The 24185-nt window shown below is 35.0% G+C and overlaps 1 protein-coding gene across 2 annotated transcripts in view; it reads left to right on the top strand.

The window, feature by feature from the left end:
• FMN2 (formin 2) overlaps window positions 1-24185 on the top strand; it is a 148799-nt gene that overhangs the window by 80450 nt on the left and 44164 nt on the right. For both annotated transcript variants that reach the window (XM_051615773.1, XM_051615772.1), the window contains 7 exons: window positions 2023-2084; window positions 9149-9240; window positions 9392-9521; window positions 10265-10411; window positions 12166-12225; window positions 12407-12527; window positions 22348-22440. In XM_051615773.1, the coding sequence (XP_051471733.1) occupies window positions 2023-2084; window positions 9149-9240; window positions 9392-9521; window positions 10265-10411; window positions 12166-12225; window positions 12407-12527; window positions 22348-22440 (705 nt within the window). The remainder of the gene's footprint in view (window positions 1-2022; window positions 2085-9148; window positions 9241-9391; window positions 9522-10264; window positions 10412-12165; window positions 12226-12406; window positions 12528-22347; window positions 22441-24185) is intronic.

Below are 24185 nucleotides of genomic sequence, written 5' to 3'. Positions count from 1 at the left end.
GGGTAATCTCAACATTGAGCAAAAGTCAGAGCAGCGACCTCTGTCATATTTCTTAGTGCAGGAGTAGATAGTCTCTGGATGGAACAGGGAGAAGAGATCCACAACTCAAAATAAATGGTTGAAAGGTTGTGAATGTGTTCATATATTAAAACATTGCATAAGAATGCTGAAATGTAGGAATAATACAGAGTTTCACAATATATCCTGGTTTTAATAAAGTTCATTGTATATAGGCTTTGACATGTGTTTGCTTAAAGCAGAGCTCTCAAACCAATCTAGACCCAGTTTCTATTTGCATGTTAATTTTAGTCTCCTATTCTGCGAGGCAAATTTGGCATATTTTTAGGAATCGAGATAGTCCTATTGAGAAACAGGGATTATAAAATACAACATATATTACAGTAACTTGTTGAGAGGACATCTCTAAGTGTCTGTTGCAACAATTATTACACTCCGGGGGAAAAAAAAAGAGTTTTAAAATATCCCAAATAATTAATAGCAGATTTTTGCATGTACACCCTCCCCCAAAACAAAAAAATATGTTCCTTCCTGAACTGTTAAATTGGCATTATCTTACAGATTTTCTTGCTTTCTCTCAAGGGAAAAATGGAGGGGAAATAATATTATTTCTAAAAATTAAATAATTTCCTTATTTTTTGTTTCTGTCCTAAAATTTTGATTCATCCCCTGCTTAGAGATGCAGTGTAGCCTGCTTAGTATAATCAAGATCAACACTTCTTTGTTTATAATTTTCTTTTCCTGTAGCTAAAACTATGTCTCAGGTCTGGAAAGTGGAAAGATGATGAGTCCCAGACTCAGAGTGGTATCTCTAAATGCTGTACAGCAATCGGAAACAAATGTGCTTGAATTATATTGTTTGTAGTCTTTAGGTGTATACACAGAATTTCTCTTTCACAGTTAAAGACATGGGCTTATAGGACATAAATTAATTGAGTGCTGAGTTTCTATCACTGATCAATGTTTCAACAAGGGGTTTATTCTGCTTTATTAGAGGAGTGGGCTAGCACACACACACAAAGCCCATTACAAAAAAGGTAGAAATCAATGAAGGGCAAAATGGGAAAAATCCTGTTATAGTGTGATAAAAATAAGTTATTACTATCACATACATTCTAATGCAACATTCTACATTTCTTTCAAGATTTAAAATCTGGATGAGGGAAGTTTGATTTATCTGGCTTTTAAATGAATGGACAGTGGGCTGGCAAAAAGTATACAAGAGGAAGGCTGAAAACTACTGCTTTAAGAATAATTCTTTGTATTACCTGAGAATAATTTTTCTAGTTTGCACAAACATTTCCTGTGCTTCATGAAATTATCCTAATATAAGTGAGGAACCAGGGTTGTGTTCTTAAGTGTGCCACTCTTAATGATTTTTGGTTTTTTTTCTCCAGGTTAGGTAGATGGAAATCACTCTCTCTGTGCTGTTAAACTGACTTTTTCATGCTGAAAAAATACAGTATGTGTGTGGCGCCAGAGCTGGTTGGGAACAGGAAAGACATATTTTGTATCCGTACTAAACCTGTCGGCTTAGTGCATAGAAGATTTGACCCTTGTCAGGTGTCTTGAAGTTAACTGGCTGACTTATGGATTAATCAGTTTAAGACTGAAGCCAACCAGTGACAGGAATTAGCTTTGTTGTGTGAGTGTATGATGTGTGTGTGTCTGTGGTGCAGATTTACAAATTTTTATAATGCTTTCAGTCGGACCGTGAAAGTCTGATGTAAAGCTTATCTCTGATCTCTGGCTATGGCCATACTCATGGGATCGTGTTTGGGAGGAGGGAGATGAATTCTTTAACACTCAACACCTGGCTCTACCAGGTTTCTAGCCCATAGTCTTAGCAATGGCACTGTTCAAGGTAGTAATGAAGTTAAAACCCTTAAGCTGTATGACCAGTAGCTCATAAAAACTATTGCTGGGTATTGTGCTCAGTCTTCCTTTCACAGCTGAATTATCATCCTGAGGACTAATTCTTTTTTCTTTTGTCTTTTTTTATAGCTGTTGTGAACTTGGACAACTCTGTGGTTGACCTAGAGACCCTTCAAGCACTGTATGAGAATGTGAGTAATCAAAGGAAGTCTATATAATGTAGGAATACTGTAGGTCCATGTGAAGAGGTCTTTGGTTTACATCAGTAATATTCAGAAAGCTTGTAGAATGTGTCCTCTTTTGAAGTTACTTTATTTTCCCCATCTTGGATGGAGCAGTCTTTGGTCAATAGGTGTCAGAGCTTGCACTCCAGGTCTTGGGCCCCACTTAATAAATTCACTAATATAGCAATGCTGTTCAGTAAAAACAAAAGTTGTTTTAACAACAGTAATCCTTCAATTTGTGGAACTGTAGCTTTTAATTATTATTCTTTCAGCGATTCCTCCAAAATAATTTTAACTCTTTGAAAGGAAAATATTTGCTCTAAGTTAATGTAATAAAAAATAGTATAAACTGCCAGGGGCTTAATAAATATCTGGTACTTATCATCAGAGAATGTTTGACCACTAGGTATGCAAAATCAGGGATTCAGCATGTACTTGGTCATGTTGTAAAACTTTACAAAGCCAGTCACATAGGAAATTCAAAAAAGAATGTTTCTGCCTTCAGCTGAGGCCAGTGAGCATTACCCTCTCCTCTGAGCACAGTGTCTGAATACATAGAAGTCTGGTGAGGCATCTCCAGAAAAGCAATGAGGCTTTCTGTTTTTCCTCCAAATAACCTAAAAATCTGAAATGTAAAGCTGTGAGCCACAGAATGACATTGAAGGCCAGTCTATACTATTGTATTGGATTTTTTTATTCCCCTCACATGTTAATTGTTAATTACTTTTACACCTTTAGCTTTCTGGGTTTTAGACTCTAGTTTTTTTATGGCCTACTTTGGAATGGTATATTGATTATGAAATTTCTCGTAAATAATCACTTTGGGACCTGAAGAGAGAGACAGTAAGTTCTAGTCTACTTTATGGAAAATTAAAAAAGCTAAACAAAATGAAAGACAGTAATCTGACAAAAACTAGGCAGAGCTGCTTCTCTTATTTCATCCCTGAAAAATTAACTTGCTTGATTCTGCTCAGGAAGGTAATGGTCAAAAGGGAAAACTTATTCTGACTGCCTCAAACCTTTATACTACCAGCACTTCTCATCCTACTGTCACAGCATTTCTGGTTTGGCTTGTGTTACTTTTATTTTGCTTTATTTTTAATCTGCTTTTTTTACACAGGACTGCTATAACCTCTTCCTTATATTCTAGAGCATGTAAAAAATTGAAGTAACTTCATATGTTACATATGCATGATTGTGAGAGATTGTGTTTTGGGAAGTATGGAAGAGGTACTGTCCTCATGGTCAGTGATGGCATATTTCCCTTTCGTATTGCATAGGACTTTTTTCTTTTGGTTTAAAAAAGTAGTCCCTCTATTTGACTAATGTATTAATAGAATATTTTTCAAATGCTTTCCTAATGTCATCTCTAATATACTTCAGAGTTCTAGCATGACAGATTACCTGCAAATTTGTGATTTTTTTTGAAATAACTAAATGCCATTGTGTTGCTTTTCTCATTATGTTCACTAATTACAGAAAATGTATAGGGGACATTGTCCTGATTGAAGAAAATACTATGTGTTACTCTCAGGCAAGCTTCAAAAAATTGGAATTACTAATAATATATTTCTTTGCTTTAAATAGAAGACAGATCAACCCAACTTTATCACTATATTTGCTTGGGTACAAGGCTGCAAAAAAAGGAAAAACAGAAAAACAGAAAAAAACCCAAACAAAAACACACACACACACAAAAAAAAACCCCAAACAAAAACAAAACCCACCCCAGTTTATTTGGAGTGAGCTTCATAAGGGGACCTGAATTTCAATCCTGGATCCTCTGTTTGGTAAACAGAGGATGTGTCTTGTGATAAACATGTGTGTGATAAACAGAAGCTGTGTATTTAAATACAATTTTAATAAATGAATCAGACCTTGCACTTGCTTCCCTTGATAGTAGCTTCACTAATTGTAACAATCCTGTTCAATGAACAAGTGTAACCAATGTGTGGTACCAGAGAGCCCTGAATGTTTGACTCCACCCTGGTTTCTCAGCTTCATCCTTTGTTGTAATTGGGGATAATTTTGCCTCATTATGATACTTTGTAGCCATTAACTTAATTTTTAGTTCTTAGGGTCTGTTGATTGGATTGGGATTTTTTGCTGGGTATTTAAATACCAGCGTAGTAGTTCCTAGTGCTTTCCTGTTTGTTCACTGTGAAACATATAGGAGCATTTGTTTTACAGTCTTCCCTCAGAATATAATATTTTTTTCTGATTGCGTATGTCTGGCATAGTGCTTTCCCTTCTTAAATGTTAATGATATTTAGGCAGTCTCCAAACCTAAACACACCCTAATTTCAAAAGCCACAGTCCCAAGGGCTCAATTCCTGTTTACTGAGGAATTAAAGTCTTGTTAAACCACATAGTTACTGTATACATCTTAGTGACTTTTTTTAAATATAGAAACTCCCACCTCACAGAAGACCCAAGCTCTAATTTATTTAATAGTAAGTATCAAGTGATATTGCATAAACTGTGGAGGACTTTGTTACTGCAGCACTGTATGGTACAGTCACACAGTTCTTAGATGTCATTGTGTCATTTGCTTTATAGAAAGTTGTTTAAATATGTGTTGATAATCAACTATATATTAAGATCTAGGTAGTTATAATAGGAGAATCTTAACTGATAGAACTACAGGTAGAACAGTTACTTTAATATCCTTTTACAAACTCAATAATAGCAATACTTTCAGATGGAAGCTATAATAGTAGAGGAAGAGCATAGATAAAATTCAGTGGAGTTTTGAGTTTGCTGTGTGTTCAGGCCATATTGTTTGCGATGAAAAATGTACTTATTTGCAAATAAGATAATGTTTACTTTGAAAACAACCCCTTAGTGGCTGAGATTGTAGCTAAAATATGACTGTCTGGAGCAAGCCTGCTCCTGCTTATGTCTTCACTGTGTTGTGAAAATAATGCATAAAAAATGTAAAAATTGTATCAAAGGATTATCTTTGATCTATGGATTTGTCCTTTTCAGATCTCTATATATCACAAAATGAGATGTCTATGCTTTCTTAATTTGACTCCTGGTAAAATGCTTTCAAACACCTCAAAATGCCATTTGCAAGAGCAAAAGGTACCCAGGAGTCTGAAGTACATGCCTCAACTCTGCCAATAAGATTCAAACCTTCACCTCAATTATTTCTTTTGATTTTTTTTAAATCTGGCGATTAGAATGTGTTGTCTTACCATTTATCTGTAAAGACTGTAGATTGTACCTGACTTCTGATACATGACCCAGCTTCAAAGGAATATGATAGTTGTTATTAACCTGGGTATCTTTATATATCCTTGTTGTTTCGGGTACTTTTGACAATATTCTTTAGACAAGTCACTTGACACTTTTCAAATACTTAACACTGACTATGAAATTAGACTGAGAAAAAAAATCCATCCACAAATTAAAAAAAACCCACACATATTTAAACAGATCTAAACTCAGATCTAAGGTTCTGTTGCAATGGGGAAAATAACCAGGAAATGTAAGATTATGTCATGAAATGGAAAAATGGCCCTTACCCGGTATTTGATTTTTACCAAAGTTCATAAGTTTATATTCTGGCAAAAGTGCAAAAAGTTAAACTAAAGCAGTGTATTTTTTTGCAGTAATGTCTGTCAGATTTATGCTGTCAAATTTTAGATATAGTTAATATGAATTTTTTGCATGTTATGCTATTCCATTTATGATGCTATATAATATTTAAAATTCAAGGAAATAACAGTGACTTTCAAAGAGATGCTAACACAATCAGATTAATGACTAATTTTTTTTTATTATCCATCTGCAAAATAGAGAATAGAACAACATTAACTCTAAATCTAACTGGCAATAATACTGAGAAATAATCTTCAGTAATACTCATGCAGAATTTGTGTCAGCCTTATTTATTTTCTTTTGTAATTTAAAATACACATAAATCAGAATTCTGGATGCTGGAGCCAAAATTAGCAACTTGAAACTCAGGTTTGATTCTGAATTTGCACCATATAATTGGAGCTCTTGGTTTTGGTGAAGAATGTAAACCATATCTCTAGAGTCTTGTTCAGGCTTAGCCATTGTATCTTTGCCAAATTTTTTTCTTTGCATACACAATCTAAGAATAATGGCTTAAATAAGAAATCATAAGTCTGCCTAACCTTTGCCTGTGGGATTTGGAGGAGAAACATTAGTAGTTTGAACATGCATGTATAAAATAGATTGCTGTGGTAAGCATTCAAATGCTTCACTATGTGCAGAAGACCAGAAGAGAGAGTACTCTCACTATGCGAAAGAATTAGCAAATAACCATTCAGCTTTGTGCTCCTTGCTGAAATATTTTCTCCTCTGTTCTGAAAAAATTTCAAGTTATTTCCTTTCAGTTTAAAAGAAGAGAATATACTTTAGTCATTGGTCAGAAATCACAGAATATTAGGGGTTGGTTGGAAGGGGCCTCCAATGATCATCGAGTCCAACACCCCTGCCAGAGCAGGACCAAAAAAACCCCACCACTAACTAGGGCAGTTCACTCAGAATGGCATCAAGACAGGCCTTGAAAGTCTCCAGAGAAGGAGACTCCACAGTCTCTCTGGGGAGCCTTTTCCAGTGCTCTGTAACCCTCACAGTAACCAAGATCTTCCTCATGTTGAGGTGGAACTTCTGTGCTCGAATTTGAGTCCACTGCCCCTTGCCCTATCACAGGGCACAAGTGAAAAGAGCTTATCCCTGCCTTCTTGTCATCTAGCCCTCATGTATTTATAGACATTAATTAGATCCCCCCTCAGTCTTCTCTTCTCTAAACTTAAAACCCCAGATCTCTTAGCCTTTCCTCATCAGGCAAGTGTTCCAGTCCTCCTAGCCCTCCACTGGACTCTCTCAAGTAGTTCCCTGTTTCTCTGGAACTGGGGAGCCCAGAACTGGACATAGTATTCCAAATGAGGTCTCACCAGGGCTGAGTAGAGGGGGAGAAGAACCTCCCTGATCTGCTGGAGACACTCTTCTTAATGCAACCCAAGATACCATTGGCCTTCTTGGCCACAAGGGCACATTGTTATCCCATGGATAACTTGTTGTCAACCAGGACTCCAAGGTCCTTCTTCACAGAGCTGCTATCTTGCAGATCACCTCCTAGCCTGTACTGGTGCATTTTGTTGTTTCTTCCCAGGTGCAGGACTCTGCATTTACTCTTGTTTAGTCTCATTAGGTTCCTCTTTGCCCAGCTCTCTAACCTGTCCACATCTCGCTGAATGGCTGCACAGCCTTCAGGTGAAGCAGCCAATCCTCCCAGCTTCGTGTCATCAGCAAACTTACTGAGGATACACTCTGTCCCGTCATCAAGGTCATTGATAAAGATGTTGAACAGGACTGGACTCAGCACTGATCCCTGAGGGACTCCACTAGTTACAGGTCTGCAGCCGGACTCTGCACCATTGACCACTACTCTTTGGTCTCTGTTGTGTAGCCAGTTCTTAATCCGTCTCACTATCCATTCTTTTATCCCACATATTCTGAGCTTGCACACAAGGATGTTATGGGAGACTCTATCAAAAGCCTTGCTAAGGTCAAGATACAGATACCATCACCATTATAATTTCTTTGTGTTGAGAAAAAAGTTTATTGCTAGGAAAAAAAAAATAAAGTTGTTTGCAATACATCATATCTGTTGAAGTGTTTCATAGATAAGATCAGACTACTTTGGAGATGTCCCTTGAAGAACATGCACAGAAATGCTGGCTAAATATTAGGATGTGTAGTATTCAAGACAGAGGGCCTTGCAGTAATTTCCAGACTTCATGAAGTAATCAGAAAAACTCTGAAGTGCTTTTGCTCTAAGTGACTGTTCAATCTCTTCATGTCTCTGTTTCACATCAAAATTTTCTTCCTTTTCACATGAAAAGATGTTAACCTCAGAAGATCTCTCCAAACCTGACCTTCGGTTTTTAGATTGGTGATGGAGCTGAGGCTTTATGATTTGAGATAGTTCTGTACCTCTTCTGCTACTCGTGCAAAAGCATGCACGAAAGACTGCAGATGCAACCTATCTTCTGCTTTCACAGTATTTCAAGTAGTTAGTATTTAATTTTCCACTGTTGTCTTCAAGTTCTATGGTGGAGTAAGTTAAAAGATGCGTGTAGTGTTTTCTTAAAGGAATGAAGATAGATATATTTATTTCTTTTTTTCACTCTTGCACAGATTCACATTTCAAATCTGTTAAAAAAAACCACTGGGAATGTCAAAAGAAGGGTCAGAAGGAGAGATTTCCATTTCACTTTTATTCCTTTCTATGTGATTCCATTTTCCAGTGCTGCAGCTGGGAAATAGAATTTCTCTGTAGCGTAGAGCACAGAAAGAGTGGAGGCCCTGTTTTTTTTTATTGGAATATTGAAGAAGAGACCACACAATGTACCATAAGTTTCTCCAAGAAACTAGGCAGTTTACATGTAATTGTTTTGTCTTATTAAGATAAAAATGAAAGTAATTTTACTTCAAAGAAGTATGCGGTAGTACTCACATATTATGTTATGTATGGTAGTTCTATGGTCAATCAAGTATTTTCTGTTGTTCCATAGTGTTTTCCAAATACCAAGTAAAATTTAAATTGCAGTAGACAATACAAGCCTATTTTAGTTAGTTTTTAAAAAGACATTATTTAAGTATATATTTGAAGATCAGATTGCATTCAAATGCCACTCAACAGATAGAGAGAAATACAACTCAAGAACAGTTTTTTTGATCCAAAGTCTTTATAAATGTCCAAAGAAAAGAAAGTGGGAATGAAGATTATTTTTTCAGTGTATGGCTGAATAAATAAGTCTTTTGCAGATTACTATTAGCCAATAATATTACTTGGAAGAATGTCTGGTTTCCATCAGATGCTTTTATACTTAAAATCACTCCGTGGACTAAGTAGTTTTACCATAAGCAGATGCTAGAATGAAAAGAAAAATCTATGAATATAATTTCTTACAAGGACATCTTTATCTGTGTTCGTTGACTAGGTTATTAATTAATACTTAATAATTACTTTCTTTTCTTTATTCCAGCGAGCACAATCAGATGAATTAGAGAAAATAGAAAAGCATAGCAAGGCATCCAAGGAAAAAGAGAACGCCAAGTCTTTGGATAAGCCGGAACAGTAAGAACATACTTATGAAAGAACAGTTTTGCTTGCTGTGGATAAGTTTCCCTGCTATAAAAAATTATCTAGAGATGTTACAAAAGAAAAAAAAAAAAATACTGTACCTACTGACAGTGACCTTTATAATTTTATTTAATCATTTCTACAGGTTCCTCTATGAACTCTCCCTAATTCCTAACTTCTCAGAACGTGTATTTTGCATCCTGTTCCAATCAACGTTTTCAGAAAGCATTGGTTCAATCCGTCGCAAACTTGAATTGTTACAGAAACTATGTGAGGTACATTGTGCTCTGTGAAAAAGCAGGGCTAAATTTCTGTTATTTAATCTCATTAAGTTGTGCTCATATTTCAAAAGTTTTCTCTTTATTTACTTTAAGTACTCATTAAATCTGAAGGATAGCAGAATAGGACGTTTTATGCTTGTACTTCAACATCAAAGCAAACTTAAAGATTAGCTTCTTGGTACTGAACTATATCATATTTTTGCCATCAATGCTTATCAGTCTCTGGAAAAAAGTGTACCTTTTCATTTTGTTAAAGCAAAATCTTCCCTCTTCCTAATGAATTTATCACTCCTTTCCACATGAATGCCAGTTTAGTCCACCTTGTGCTTGCTTTAGTATTGGAAGTGTGCAACTCAGTAATTGTTCTATGTGGATTTGTTTTGAATTTATTGCAAAATTATCTCTTACATTAAATATACATATCCACATCAGTTAAGGAACTACGATTATGTTTTTCTCAACAGGTAATCTCTGATAATACTGTATAGATTTCCTATTATTTTTTTCTAAGTGTTTGTTTTGGAGATAACATTCTCCATTCACAACAAATTACATGTTATTACATGTTATTCTACTTCCATATGTTGCGGTAGAAAGTTGTTAGTTTCCTACACTGAAGCCATTATACAAGTGTTATTTCTAAGCACAGCATCAAGAAGGCATTTGTTAGTAATATTGCTAACAGTAAATATTATTTTGTGTTTAAAAAGAAAATTGCTTCTCTTTCTGATTTGTAGACATTGAAAAATGGGTCAGGAGTTATGCAGGTTCTGGGTTTAGTTCTTGCCTTTGGAAATTACATGAATGGTGGAAACAGGACGCGAGGACAGGCGGATGGGTTTGGACTAGATATCCTGCCAAAACTGAAAGATGTCAAAAGCAGTGTAAGTGGATTCTAGACTTTCTGAAGGCCTGAGGATGTTTTCCAAGTAAACAGTGTAAAACTTAGGAAGGCATGTATAAGGGAATTCTTGTGTCACTATACTTAGCTGATTACATTTCTAGCGTTAGATGTATTTATGTAAAAATATGAAAATGAATGGTCTCTTTTCATTACTGTACAAACAAAAATATGTTAAATTATGTCTTAGTTCCTATTCTGGGATGCATTTGACTTTTGGTACTCTGCAAAGTTCCAACTTTTCCTGTGTTCAGAAGTAATCCTTACACTTAAAAGCTTTGTTACAGAAGTGGAGGCAGCATAGTTAGCTGTGATTCAAAGCTGATGGAAAATATTTGTGAGGGGGGGGGGGGAAAATAAGTCACTCCTGAAAATGATTGAATAGGCATCCTGAGCATTTAGGATAACCCAAAATTAAACCTTTACATAGATCATGATTCCAGAGTGTGCATTTCTCACTGGACCACAGAACCACCTGAGTAAAGAGTAATCTTGTTGATTTAAGATTTCTCTGACCATAGTCATTTGAGTAAGGAGAATGATATGTAGTCTTGTTTCTTTCACAGTGCTAAATGAGTTTGTCTTACCAACACTTTTGTTGGCATTGGTTATTCTGATTGGAGTTGTATTCTCCTTTTGTTTATAGGAAAGCAATAGTCTTTGAATCTCAATGGCTATGATGAAAAGATTTATCTGAATGTGGACAGTGATATGAGAAAAGTTATTAGCAATAATTCTTGACAATTCAAATTGGGCCCTACATCTATTTAGTGACTATCTGCTATTCTGAAAGTGGCAGAAAAAAAATAGTTTCTTTTCCTGCTTGGTCACTCACTAAATAAATACATGCTTTAGCTGCTGGGTTAGGTACGGTGAGCAGTCTGATGTCTACCCTGAGTTGAGAGACCATGTCAGCTATTTGCCTTTGAAGAGTTGGAGGAACTTCATCCTGGCATGCGTATTGAGCCAATGGAGTAGTTGTATCAATGAAGCCTTGGTACAATGTGCTCAGGGCAGCTTATTTTAACTGCACCTTCTCACTGACTCTAGATGCATCACCAGTTTTAGAACTTGTTCAGTAGAACATGGAAGCACACTAAATTTGGTTTGGTGGCTTAGGTCTTTAGTACATAATTTGCTGAAAGATAGATCTTTGCTTTATTTTCTGCCAATCAGTCAGGAGAAAAATCTTGAGAAATAGATTTCTGAAACTACCTGAAAACTTAATTCTGTGAAAAATACTCTTCAAATAAAAGATTTTCTGCTGATGTTTCATTACAGAAATCATGGAGGTGAAACAATGCGAAAGTTCTGTCAAAGACCCCCAAAAGGATCAAAATTTCATTTAGGAAAATAATTTTCCTTAATTTAATTTCGCTTTGTTTATAGTTATAGATTAATAAAAAGGTCTGAGTGTTGCCAAACAGGTTGAATATATCAACCCAGAAAAAATTTCTCTCTTCCTTCTTGGGTAATTTCAAAATGTAAGGATTCAGTTTATCATTAGGTAAATTTAAAAAAAGCAAGGGTAGCTTACATGTTACAACATATCTTACTATTATTTTCTTTAAACGGTACTTCAGGGTGGTTTGTTTTTTAGTGAACACACCAAATCAGCAAAGTATTTTCTGTACTTTACACTAAATATTTACTTAAATTATAATTTCTGATTTTTTATTTTTTTTTTTCCCCCATGGAGATTCAGTAACACAGCAAACCTTATTCTCTTCTATACAGGACAACAGCAGAAGTCTTCTGTCTTACATTGTCTCATACTATTTGCGTAATTTTGATGAGGTGAGTGGGAGTTTATTTTGTTCTTCTAAAATAAGTTTAAAAAAATCAACTTACTAAATTCACTCTTCTGCTGACCAAGGTAAGGAAATGTGCACAAATATTCTTTGTGCTTTCGGTTATTTATATTAGTGTATAAAAAAGTAATGATGATTATGTAACTGCTCATTTGTGTTTTTGTCAGGATGCTGGAAAGGAACAATGCATATTTCCTCTTCCAGACCCACAAGATCTCTTCCAGGCTTCACAAATGAAGTTTGAAGACTGTCAAAAAGATCTCCGCAAAATGAAGAAAGATTTGCGAGGTACTGAACCTAGATTAGGTGCTAACTATAGTTTACAAACACATCTCTGCTCTTATTTTTTCTATCCTTTTGAGAAATTAGATGATAGTATAAAAATAGTTATGTATTTTTGACTCAGTTACTGTTTCTTCTCCTTCATTTGCTTTTTCATGATAGTTTAAACAGAAATTCATTATTTTCTGTAGATAACCTGGAAAAGGCTATTAAAATAAACAATATCAAACCAGTTAGGTTAAGTCTTTTGCTTAAAACAAACAAACAAAAAATGAATTTTCTTCTTTTTGGCAAACTATTTTCAGCGTGTCTGTCACCACAAAAAGAACTGCAAAGTGTTGGACCATGTCCATGACAAAACAAGGTTGATAATCAGGTCATAATAGTATGTAGCAGATAATTTACATGGCATGTTGTTAAAAACAATTCAAATAACCTGACTTTACTAAAACATGATATGCAAGGGGAGTATTTTTTTCATGTTTGTGGAATGATTTCTTTAAATGAACTCAAAAAGCTTAAAATAAGATGTATTTGCTAGACTTTTTAAAATGACATTGGATACTATGGACTAAGTTTAAGTTAAGCAAAAGTACATTTTGCAGAAATGATGACAAATATCCATGACCATATTTTTGATAAAAGTCCCTGTTGACTGGCCAGGTATGTACCATCATGCTGAATCATGGAGAGAAGAATTCAAATCAAGCAGTGACATGATCTTTATACTTCTGTTGCCGTGCTGGTTTTTTATGCCCTGCATCTAGAGACCAAGGAATGGTTTGGTAAACCATTAGTCCCTAAACAGCCCAGGTTCTATGCTGAAAGAAAAACATAACATGGTTACTGAATTATATCTGATTTTCCCTCCTTGCTTCTACTATTATGCTTTTGTTTTGGATGTTTCAAATATATGTGTATGTTTCAAGGTAATTAAAGTTGTATCAAGGTCAAGTAGAGTGATACTGAGGAGCAAACTGCAGCAACATCCATTTGCTGTTCTGAACCACATAGGGGACAAAAATCCAACCATTTAGCTGTGAAAACTTATTTCTATATTTCTTGCTACTTTAAGAATACCTGTGGAGTGATCCCCAGGTTTGCACATAGAGAAAAAAGATGCTTAAGTTTGATTGAAAAAAGATACTTCAATTCAGGTGCATGTTTACAAACGTCCATGGGGGCAGACATTATCACTCACAAATTCACCAAAAATGTGTTTATATAGACAAAAGGTTAAGTCTTTTTAGATGAAGGTTAAAATTTGCACACAGGCATAAATCTCTCATGGAATAAATCCACAGTGTGCAGTGATCAAAGCAGGATTCTGTAAAAATTGAAATTACACGCTTTGCTCTGCCATCAGACTGTGTTTGAATTCTTTCTGTGCTTCCAGTCCAGCCCTTAGGCTGGAGTCTCTCTTGGCAGTCTGTTCTGTAGTTAATGAAACTGAAGAATAACTGCAGTCTCTGACACTCTTTCTCCATTCCCTTTGGTACCAAGTTTTTGGGGAACAGCTTCAGCCCCCTTCTTCATCATCTTGTGGATATGAGCTGACAATTTTAGTATCAGTCTGCAATCTCACTCATTACTTTGTTATCAGCCCTGAGTGATGCCAAGAGCTTTGTATTGGCTTTCTCTTCTAAAGAGAGAAGTAATTCAAAACTAAATTCAAAATAATTTGTGTAAAGGAATATTGTGAAAGCAAGAGCTTTCAGCAAGACAGAGTAACCAAGTTTAATGCCAGCCTTTTCAAAATAGAATACAAGTTTTAGCTGAATGCATAAAATTACTTTAGAGTGGTTTTCCTGTCATTTAGTTTAAGTACACTAACAAGTTTGCTAATGTGCATCTGTGACCTTATGAGTTACGAAAGCTAGCAAGTGCTTCATTGAAGCAAGAAAGCTTTAAGATACTGAGCAAATTCTGACAAAATCCTAAATGAGTAAAATGAGTACTTAGTATTCCTGGGAAAAATTTATTATCATGAACTTTAAAGCCATAGAAATAGATGCCCATGAAGGCATTCCAGTTTTATACAGAGATGATGATGAATGTAACCTTGAACTTATTTTCATCAGTAATTACATGGAACATTTCATGAGAGGATTTCACCATTATGGGGCGGGGAGGCGGGGGTGGTGTTTGCTTTATTCTTTATCACTGAAAAACTGAAAGTTGCACATTATGTTGATGTAGGTAGTTCCACCACTTTAAAAGTATTCTCTCCATGTTAGTTTCAAATACCCTACAAACCATGCACAGAGATCATGCTTAATGCAGTGGGGGAAACGGGTATTGTTTCACCCAGGACCAAAAGCTTCTGAAGATGTTTTATTTCTGTCTTAAGAAACTTCCTGTGATTATTCAAAGGTAAACTTAATCCCAGAAGGATTCTTTCATAACATTATGGGGAGACTTAAAAAACCCAACAAAATCAAAAAGTAGAAGAAAGAAAAAAAGTACAAAATATTTTTTTCCTTCTTTTTAACCATAACAATAGCAGTTAATTCTAGCAATGCTGTATTTTTCTATCTAAATATGTCAGTAGCATACACAGAGACAAGCAGATATAAATAATCTTTATGGTTCTGTAAAATATTTTTTTTGTCATGCTCTTTCGCAGATCTAACTTTGGGCTTGTGCTAGTAAGAGGGTAAGATGCTGATTACTCAAAAAAAAAAAAAGCTCTCATGATGTTCAAATTCCTATGCTTTCTTCCCTTTTGACTGTGGAGGTTCTTGTCCACTTTTGTGTTTTTATGAACTGTATGTCTCACTGTTTGCAAATGTTAGAAAACTTAGTCTCTTCTAATATTTTAGATTAAAAGTCTAAGTCCAAAAGACTTTCAGAAGGCATACTGTGTGCCTGTTCCAATATTAATAAGACAGAAATTTATATTTATTTTTTTTAATTGAAAAATAAAATGTACCCTAAGAGTTAAGTGGAAGCTGCACTAAACGTGGAAGGACCCGAGGGATAAAGTATATATACTAGATTTTTTTAAAGATGAGGACTGAAGAACAGGTAGATCCTTTTACTAATACACTGAGTTTGGCTCCATCTGTTGCTCCCAGATTTCACAGTTCTCCAGGATTCTCACTTTAGCCTTTTTTACTTCAGTGACATATAGTTTGTTAAGCAACTTGATCTGCTTTTGATCTCTCCTGGCTGTCAGCAATGTTCCTTGAAGCAGTCATGCCAAGCAATGACTTCTGTTCCTATGTCATTCCACAGAAGAAACTTTAGTACTTGCCACATGACTTAAATCAACTCACCATGTAAAGAAAATTGGGCATCCAGGGTCACAAGAGCACTGCATGACTCTTGCTGATTAGGACCCGTGTTGTATATCTATTATTACCAGTATATTTTTCCAGACACTTCAAAATGCTTGAGGTGGGGCAGAAAGATGTGGAAAACCTGTGTTGAATCAATTAATGTTTTAATACTCTCTGCTCTGACACTCTTTGGAGGTTCAATTGTCGTTTAGGAAAATGTTGGATTTGTGGTTCAGGAAATTCTTCAAGATGTATTTAGTTAGGAGAGAACTGGGACACTAAAATGGCAGTGAGAGTTACAGTATTTATGAAGCACTTCTGGCAAGTTAAAACTGTTTAGAAGCTGTTCTTTGGCTACATGTTAAGATTTTAGCTTTACAATAGTAAGTTTGTTCTTGCAAATCAAAAACTAATTAATCAGTTGGCACATATTGCAAAACTTTCACTGAGGCTCAGCTAAAAAGGAATTAGAAAAAATGTCAGGCAGAAAATAAATCTGAGTGGTAGAATTTTGAAGAGATTAATAATACCATATTATGCAGAATGCTATAAAATCACATTGAAGTCAGTACTTGTTTATTTGTCATAATATCATCATATTTAATTTTTTTGAAAACTGGTTGGAAGTAATAATTATGATAATTAAATATTGAGTTTTCTTAATGTGAGTGTTTTCAGCTCATTGAAAAGTCTCCATCAATAGGAAACTCAGCTGAGTAGCCCATACATCTCTCTGATTGGGAATAAATGTGACTGAAAATGTTTATAAAATGTTAAGCATTTGTAGAACACTGTATTTTTTAAAGTGTGTTTCAAGAAAAGACCCACAGTAACTTGGAAAAATCTATGATCCAATTTTTTTTCTGTCCCTCTTACAGTCACCTAGAATTACCTATTCAGCTTGGATCTGCTAGTTGTAGAGCTGGTATGTGCTCTCAGGTTTTAATAGCTGCTGTGTAAATCAGAGCATTGGAACTACCATATTGTGCAATAGAAAGACATTTGAAAGTTGTATTTGGGGCAGTGTCAATGTGGGACTGAGGTAGATGGGATAGTATTAGGTGTGTTATGCTTTGACCCCCTACTATTTCATTCTCACACAGCTATCTTTTAACTAGTTAGATTTTCATTCCTCTTTCCTCAGTAACGATTACCACTAACACCTTGAAACAGGGTCCAAGCCAGAGGGGGAAGTTGTGCTGTAGTTTGGGGTGGAATTTTCCTCTTTTTGGCCAACCCTATGTCTGGGGGGCATGAATTAATTTACAAAATAAGATTGCATTCACTGTTAGTTCTTTCATAGGTAGTATTAAAGTTTGCAGGTTAAAATAATAGAAAAAACCCAAACACCATTGTATTTTTTTGTGTCATCCCCTCTCTCACACACATATCCTCTTTTCATATTCACAAGTCACTCTGTTTCCGTCACAGTTCTGATTATGGAGCTAAGTCTTTGGCAACATTTCAGTGCCAGTTCTTGATCAGGAACAGGAGCTGTATTAATTTCAACTTTGATTATTAAAGTTAAGCAGCCTAAGCCATTTGGGATCACACTGTTGAAGACAGAAAAGGAAAGGATTACTCTCCTAAAATTGATTGTCCCCTACTAAAATTGAGTGCTAAGGAAATGTCTTGTGTCTTCTCTGGTGGTCTATCTTTTAGAAAGCTAAAGTTTTATGAAGTCCATCCTAAGAGGTTTCCCCAAAAATGATTGATTTTCTTTTTTTTTTTAATGTGCTTCTACACTGATATTCCAAGCTGTTTGAAGAGAAGGCAGCAGGGAACTGGAGGAGAGAACACTGAAATGGAGGAAAAAATGTATTCTTGGAGAGTTTGAATTTATTGCCTCATCAAAAACTTTCTGTTTTAAGATACTTTGAAGTGTCTGTTTTTCTGTTATTCTCTGTCAATAGTTTTGATATTTATAGGAGTGGAGATTTTTCACAATAAAGAAATAGATATTTTTCTTCTGTGATCCATAGATCCATATTCTGATTTAAAAATGCCTTCAGTCTTTTCTAATAAAATGCCAAACTTCTCAAGGTAATTTTTAACAAAATAATATAGTAAGATTTGTGGTTTTGGTCAATCCTACAGGAGTTTTCTGTGCAGTCTACCTTCACAGAAGCAGCTACTGTTTTAACCAAACTAAATCTGTACTTTTGCCTGCTCATTAACAGCTGCGCATCCAAAAATTCTAGCTGTTTTTTCAGCTGTCTCCAAAAGGGTTAATTGCCACAGTTATGCAGCATGCAGACTCCTAAACCTAAACCAGATGTAAACTAAAGCCAGGCTTTCAGTCAATCTGTGAGTCATATTTTACTGTCCTTGAAACTCCAAACAAGGAGCTGTCTATGGAAGCCCTTGAAGACTCAGCAGTTCTTAGTCTAAGTCTTTACAATTCAAAAAAAATAAATAAAAGAAAATTAAGAGCTCTTTCTGTACTTGTGGCCGAGTTCATCAGAGTTTGTCTTTTGATGAGGCCGGTATTGTTGCCTTTTGGTAAAGTCTAAGTTTTAAAGTCACAGGTTGTAGCTGTAAGGAGTCCAAAAAGCACTGAGGATGTTGTGAAAACAGTGGTTGTGTTGTCATATTGTTTTAAGACATGGGTACATCTCCTGTGGGAGTCTGAGTAGTCAGAGCTTCTGAAAATTAAGGACATAATTTCAAAACTTCCTTAAAGACTTAAAAACAAATAATCTATCAAAGTATCTTAAACAATATCTTTAAGATATCAAGTATCTTAAACAGTTTTCAAAATCCATCTAAATGATATAGGACTTCTGTAGATAAGTATGTTGTTTCAGAAGTGGTTAACCAAAACCCTCTAATGGATCTGTTAATTACTCACTCAAGATAATTAACAGTTCTGCTTGCTCTCTCTGTTTTGTTGTGTTTTGTTGGTTGGTTGGGTTTTTTTGTGATTTGTTGTTAGTGTTTTTTAATGTTTTGATAGTGTTGAAAGAAAAATCATGCTGCTGATTATTATCCTGACCAAAGGCAATACAGTGAAGTTGAGAAGCAGTTGAATTATCTACTCACACACTTTGTTCAAAAAGGCGTATTTTATGATTAGTGCTTTACGATTTGTGCTTCCTGGGGCTAAAATTTAGTAACCAACAGAACTAGATGGAAAATATGCATTAAAAGATATTCTGATTCTTTAGAGTATTTTTTTCTCCTTTTCAAAAAGGCAACTATTTTTGATACTGAAACTGGGTGCATTTTAGATCACTTACCAGAATTGTTTACTTAAAGTGTTGGTATAATGCACAGGGTGTTTTGTGAATTTCATGAGTCTTCTTTTACCTTTTTATATGGTTGTGTTTGAATCAATATTGGCTGTTGTGAAACTGTGTGCCGTTTTAGTATATTGACCTAAATTTAAAATAAATAAAGATGAGCAAGCTAACATAGTAACTTGCAAAATGGCAATTAATTGTATTCTAACATGGAAATAGAGAATGACACAAAATTATTGAAATACTGGATACAGCTCGAATTGCAATTTTAAAAAATTTCTAAACAGTTTTTGAACACAGATTTTTCACATCAATTTTCTGATCAGAAGCATTTGAGAAATTTCTGTATGCCTGGGCAAAAAGATACCAGTTTGATTTACAAGTTCCTCCTACAAGAAACCATTTATATTGTATCTCCGGAAAGTCACATACAGTCCTCTGCAGCATATGATGTTAGAGAGAAGACAAAATTAGATGTCCTATTGATCTTTTCCATTGTTGAGATATTGCTCATATGTTAGAATTGATTTAGAGGGTTGGAGAAGACATGTGTCTGCCCAGCCAACTTCTGCTTAGGATTTGAAATCTTTGGAAGATCAATGCATGAGGACTGCGGATTTGGGACTGCACGGAATCGAAACTTTCACCTTGCTGCAAAGCAATACGAATGATTTCTCTTTATTTGTGTTTGGGCAATCCATGTTGTTCTACCTAGCTCACCTTTTGTGACTGTCTACATGACTTATTTGTGGTGCCTTGAATACCTTTCAGTTCTTTCATTATAAGAAAATTTAATATCTGCTTCAAGGTAAACTGAGCTTAGTAATTCACTAGCTTTGTCTAAGTTTTTCAGTTGGGTACACATCTCCCAAGATGCACAAACAACTGAACCTGTACGAATAGGGATGATAGCAGCACAAATCTTGAGTCTGTTTTCAAAAAAAGAGATAAACATGTGTATCAGTGTCCTAGTTTGAGGACAATCAGCAAAACTTTAACAAACTTATCACAGCAGATCCACTTTGCCAGCCTGTTCCCTTGATATATGGGATGTTTAGCTGCATTATTTCATGGAGATATATTTGTCTGAGTATTCAACTGAGGGGAAAAAATTAAATACAGCAGATACTGCAGGTATTCTCACATACATTTTTTTTTTTCTTCCACCTCCACATTGCTTTGAAGTTATTAAATGCTATTCTGATACTAACATTTATTCAGTATCTTCAAGAATCTGAATGCTTGAAGTACAGACATTTCACTCTGACAATATTACACGGGTTTTTTTTGTCTGTAGAAAGTTGAATATAAAGAGTAGGATAGAATACAGAATATAAAGAATAGTTTGTCCCTGCATTTCCATGCACACTTTGAAAAGAGGCTGCCTCATGCTATAGGCATGGGTATAGGCTAAGATTTTTGGTGGGTATATATTGTCATAAGGTCTATACTTCTCTCAAATCAGCTGAGAGATCAGGAGTGAGTTCATTGTGAGCTGAAGATTTTAATCCAACAATGTTGCATTTCTATGAGGAATATGTAATATATATTCTGGAAAAAGGTACAGAAATTTGTTGACATTAAATGTTATGGTAGGTTCTATAGCATCTTTCAGCTCTGCCACTTGCTTCTGAATAGAAGAATAATAGAAATATTACATGTTGTCAGCAAAATGTCTTTCTTTCCAAAATAGAACATTGCAGAGTAGTACATAGCTTCTCTGGTTTTGTGTCTGTAATATACTGCAGGAAAAGTCATGGCCTTTTGGATCCCCTCTGTTATTTCACATGTGTTGGTTAACATCTGTTTAAAAATTACAGGCCTGTCCATGGGTCTGTATTTCGCTGGGGGGATTGGTTTTGTTTGTGGGATTTGGTTTGGTTTGTTTTAAATATTACTTCATAAGCAGGGTTACCTGTTTACTTAAATATATTCATATTTATTTTCTCCCCTAAAAATGGGAGCACATTTATTTCTATTTTACTTTAATCTTAAAATACAATAATTACCAAAACAAAAAAAATAAAAAAACCCACAATTATTATTACTCAGGCTTTACTACTCTTGTGTGGAGTTACTAATTATTCAAGTCAGTCTGCTTTTCTGTATATGTGCCTTTAAAAAAACTGATATTTCTAATTGTCTTTGGTATCTTCACAACTATGAGAAAAATTATTAACCAGTATCTATGAAATCTACAGCTTCACTCTCCAAAGATTTGTGGATAGGCAGAGATCTGCAGAGAGTTGGCTGATGAGCATTTGCCAAAAGTAATGAACCTTTGGGTCTTTAATTATGTTATCTTTAATTGCTCTACTGTACTTTTTTTGATATATCGTTAGTTTCTTGCCATAAACTAAAGACTGACATTATTTACCAGATCATATATTTGTGCTTGCTGAAGTAAGAACAAGATGATGCAATTCTAGACATTATTCAAAAGAAATAATTATAATAGTACCTTCTGTTGCAAGTAATTTTTAAACATCCAAGCACTCTTCTGTATAAAGATACAGTAAGAATCCTGTTTCACTGAAAGAAGCTTCGGAGAGTAAACAAGAAAATACTTTTTTTTTTTTAATGTGTTAATTTATTTTTATTGAATTATGGGAACCTATCACAGCCTAAAGTATTTTCCCCTACAATAGAAATCAGAGCTTAATATTCTCCTGAAATAGAAGTGTCAAGTCTTATGTTCCCTCAAACTAAATAAGGTTGGATAGTTGGAACACCGTGGTACCACCTCAGAAATGAATAATCTGTGTCAGGGCTTGTGCAGGCTTTTGCTAAAATCTTTTTGCACTATTACTTTTGAATAATGCAAGACACTTGGCTGCTTCTGTGGTTTTACCAAGTATCGAGCCCTTATCTGGTTTTATTTGCTGAAGTAAGGTCTTTTCTACTATTTGGTGCAGGTTTTGCACCTGAACATTGCTTTGCTTTGAGTACTCTCACCTAGGGCCAGGTATCAACACAGCCTGGGATCTGTGTTTGTAATTTTGTTCCCATACATTTCAACCCCTTAAATGTATCTTTCTCCTTCAAAACAATTTAATAATTTTGTTAATTTTTGCTGCTATTTTGCTACCATTTAAACAAACACGCTGGCCACAAGTTACCTGTATATTTTGGTAAAAAATAATTGACCAGGAGCTTAACTGTTCCTGAATATACTATCATAGTTTGTACTTGAAGTAGTGTGTTTGAAGCACATATTCCAGCAGTTTCACTGTGTCTTTTATTACAGTATGCAGGTTCATACTATGATGTGTCATCCTAAACTAATCTGTTATTTCATTTCAGTATGTGAGACAGAAGCAGCAAAAGTTTATCAGCTATCACTAGAAGAGCACCTCCAGCCTTTCAAAGACAGCATGGAGCAATTCATTAGTCAAGGTAAATAATGAAACGTCACTTAACCTTTTCATGACATTTCAAAGGAAAGTTATGGGAACAATGTTTATACATTGTGGGAAAGGGACTGTTTATTTTGGCATCATGGAAAGATGTGGATTAGTTTAATCAGATGCCACACAGTTCTAAAAGATTTGCAAAACGATTCTGTTATACTGTAGGTGACTCATTCTCTTTTGTATGACAGCAAAGACAAATGCTATTGGCTCGAGTGTGTGATCTTCTGATAAGTTCAACATTCCAGTAGAAAACAATTTTACAACCTTTGTTCCTTGAAAAATTATTGAAGCTGGATCTGTTTCATTAACTTCTTTCCAAAGAGATAATTCTTTGTATGCGCCAAAAATGTGGAGTAAGCCTAGCAAAAGCAGTTAAGGTTTTTGAGGCAAATCCATATGAAATACAAGGCAAATCCATATGAAATACTTGGATGTGATTAGTGGAAAACACTGCAAGAGAGAAGATATTAGAAATCTCCATGATGAACTGGCATCTTGATTGCTAAAAGGAAAACATTTTAAAAATTAGTAGACTATGCTTTCAATGGTGTACTAGACCCTTCTTTTCCAAGACTATAGGACGTATGGACAACTCAAATTTCTACCTAGTGGTGTATCAGAACATCTGTTGAAATACTACTCTAAAAGATTACATTCTATATTGATCAATTAACTTTTTGATATGTTACAATTCAATGTGTCAGGGTAACAATGGTCTAATGAGTATACCAATGTAACTTTAACTTTCTTGATCACTTTGCTGCTCCTTCTGCTTTGATATTGCATTTTATGATAGAAGACAGACCTGTTGTCTCCTGAACAGCTAAGTTTTATGAAAAGTCAGTTTCTAGCACTGATTCCATGGAGCTGTCAGTAATTTGTTAGCCTAGAAGAGTGTTAATGAGCTATCATATGTAGAAATCATTATTAACTAAGGGTGCATTATGTTTGAGAGGCCAGTCAGGTATGCATTTATCTATTCTTGGTTAGAATGTCCAAAATTAATGTATATCTGAACATCGTAAGAAGTGGAGTACATATGTTCTAGTATGAACTGTTCCATCCTGTAGAACTCTCAATTACAGTGAATAAATTGAGGAGAACCACTATTTTGAACTAGCAAATGGAAACTCACGTTTTCCAAGACACTTTTCTGTCGGCCAAGTCTGGCACACAGGGTGTTGTCTCCAGCAGTAGTAGGTATGAACTGCTTTAAAACTGAGTTCTGATTATGCATGTGACATTTATAAGTTACATTAGTGGCATGATTAAGCATGTAGCAACTGTTTTACATTAAGTTTGTTATTATTTATATAGATAGAGGACAATCAAATCACAAGTTGGTCTGAAAGAGATCACTAATGGTATACCGTAAATCATGCCATATGTTTGCATACTAACCTCAGTAACAGAGTAGGAAATCAAACATGAGGATTATATTTCATCAGATGTATATCTCTTAAATTCTTATTTCTTTCACTTCTTTTAGAAGTATCTGACTGACTCTATACGTTAGCTTACTTTATGATTTCTGACTATAACTTCCAGAGCATAATTATATATAAACTATGCAGTAATCTGTTATTTTTTTGCAAGGACATGTGATTCCCTTTCTTGATTATGTGTCTGTGTTTTAGGAAAATGAGGGAAAAGAGAAAAAAAAAAAGGCAAAAAAAAAAAAGCATATCATCCATTACTAACTTTGCTGCATCCCTGTGTTAACAGTGG

The sequence above is a fragment of the Apus apus genome, chromosome 3 (assembly GCF_020740795.1).
Source record: "Apus apus isolate bApuApu2 chromosome 3, bApuApu2.pri.cur, whole genome shotgun sequence".
Lineage (NCBI taxonomy): Eukaryota > Metazoa > Chordata > Aves > Apodiformes > Apodidae > Apus > Apus apus.
Note: the sequence above shows the minus strand (reverse complement) of the source record. Positions and strands in the feature narration are given on the sequence as shown.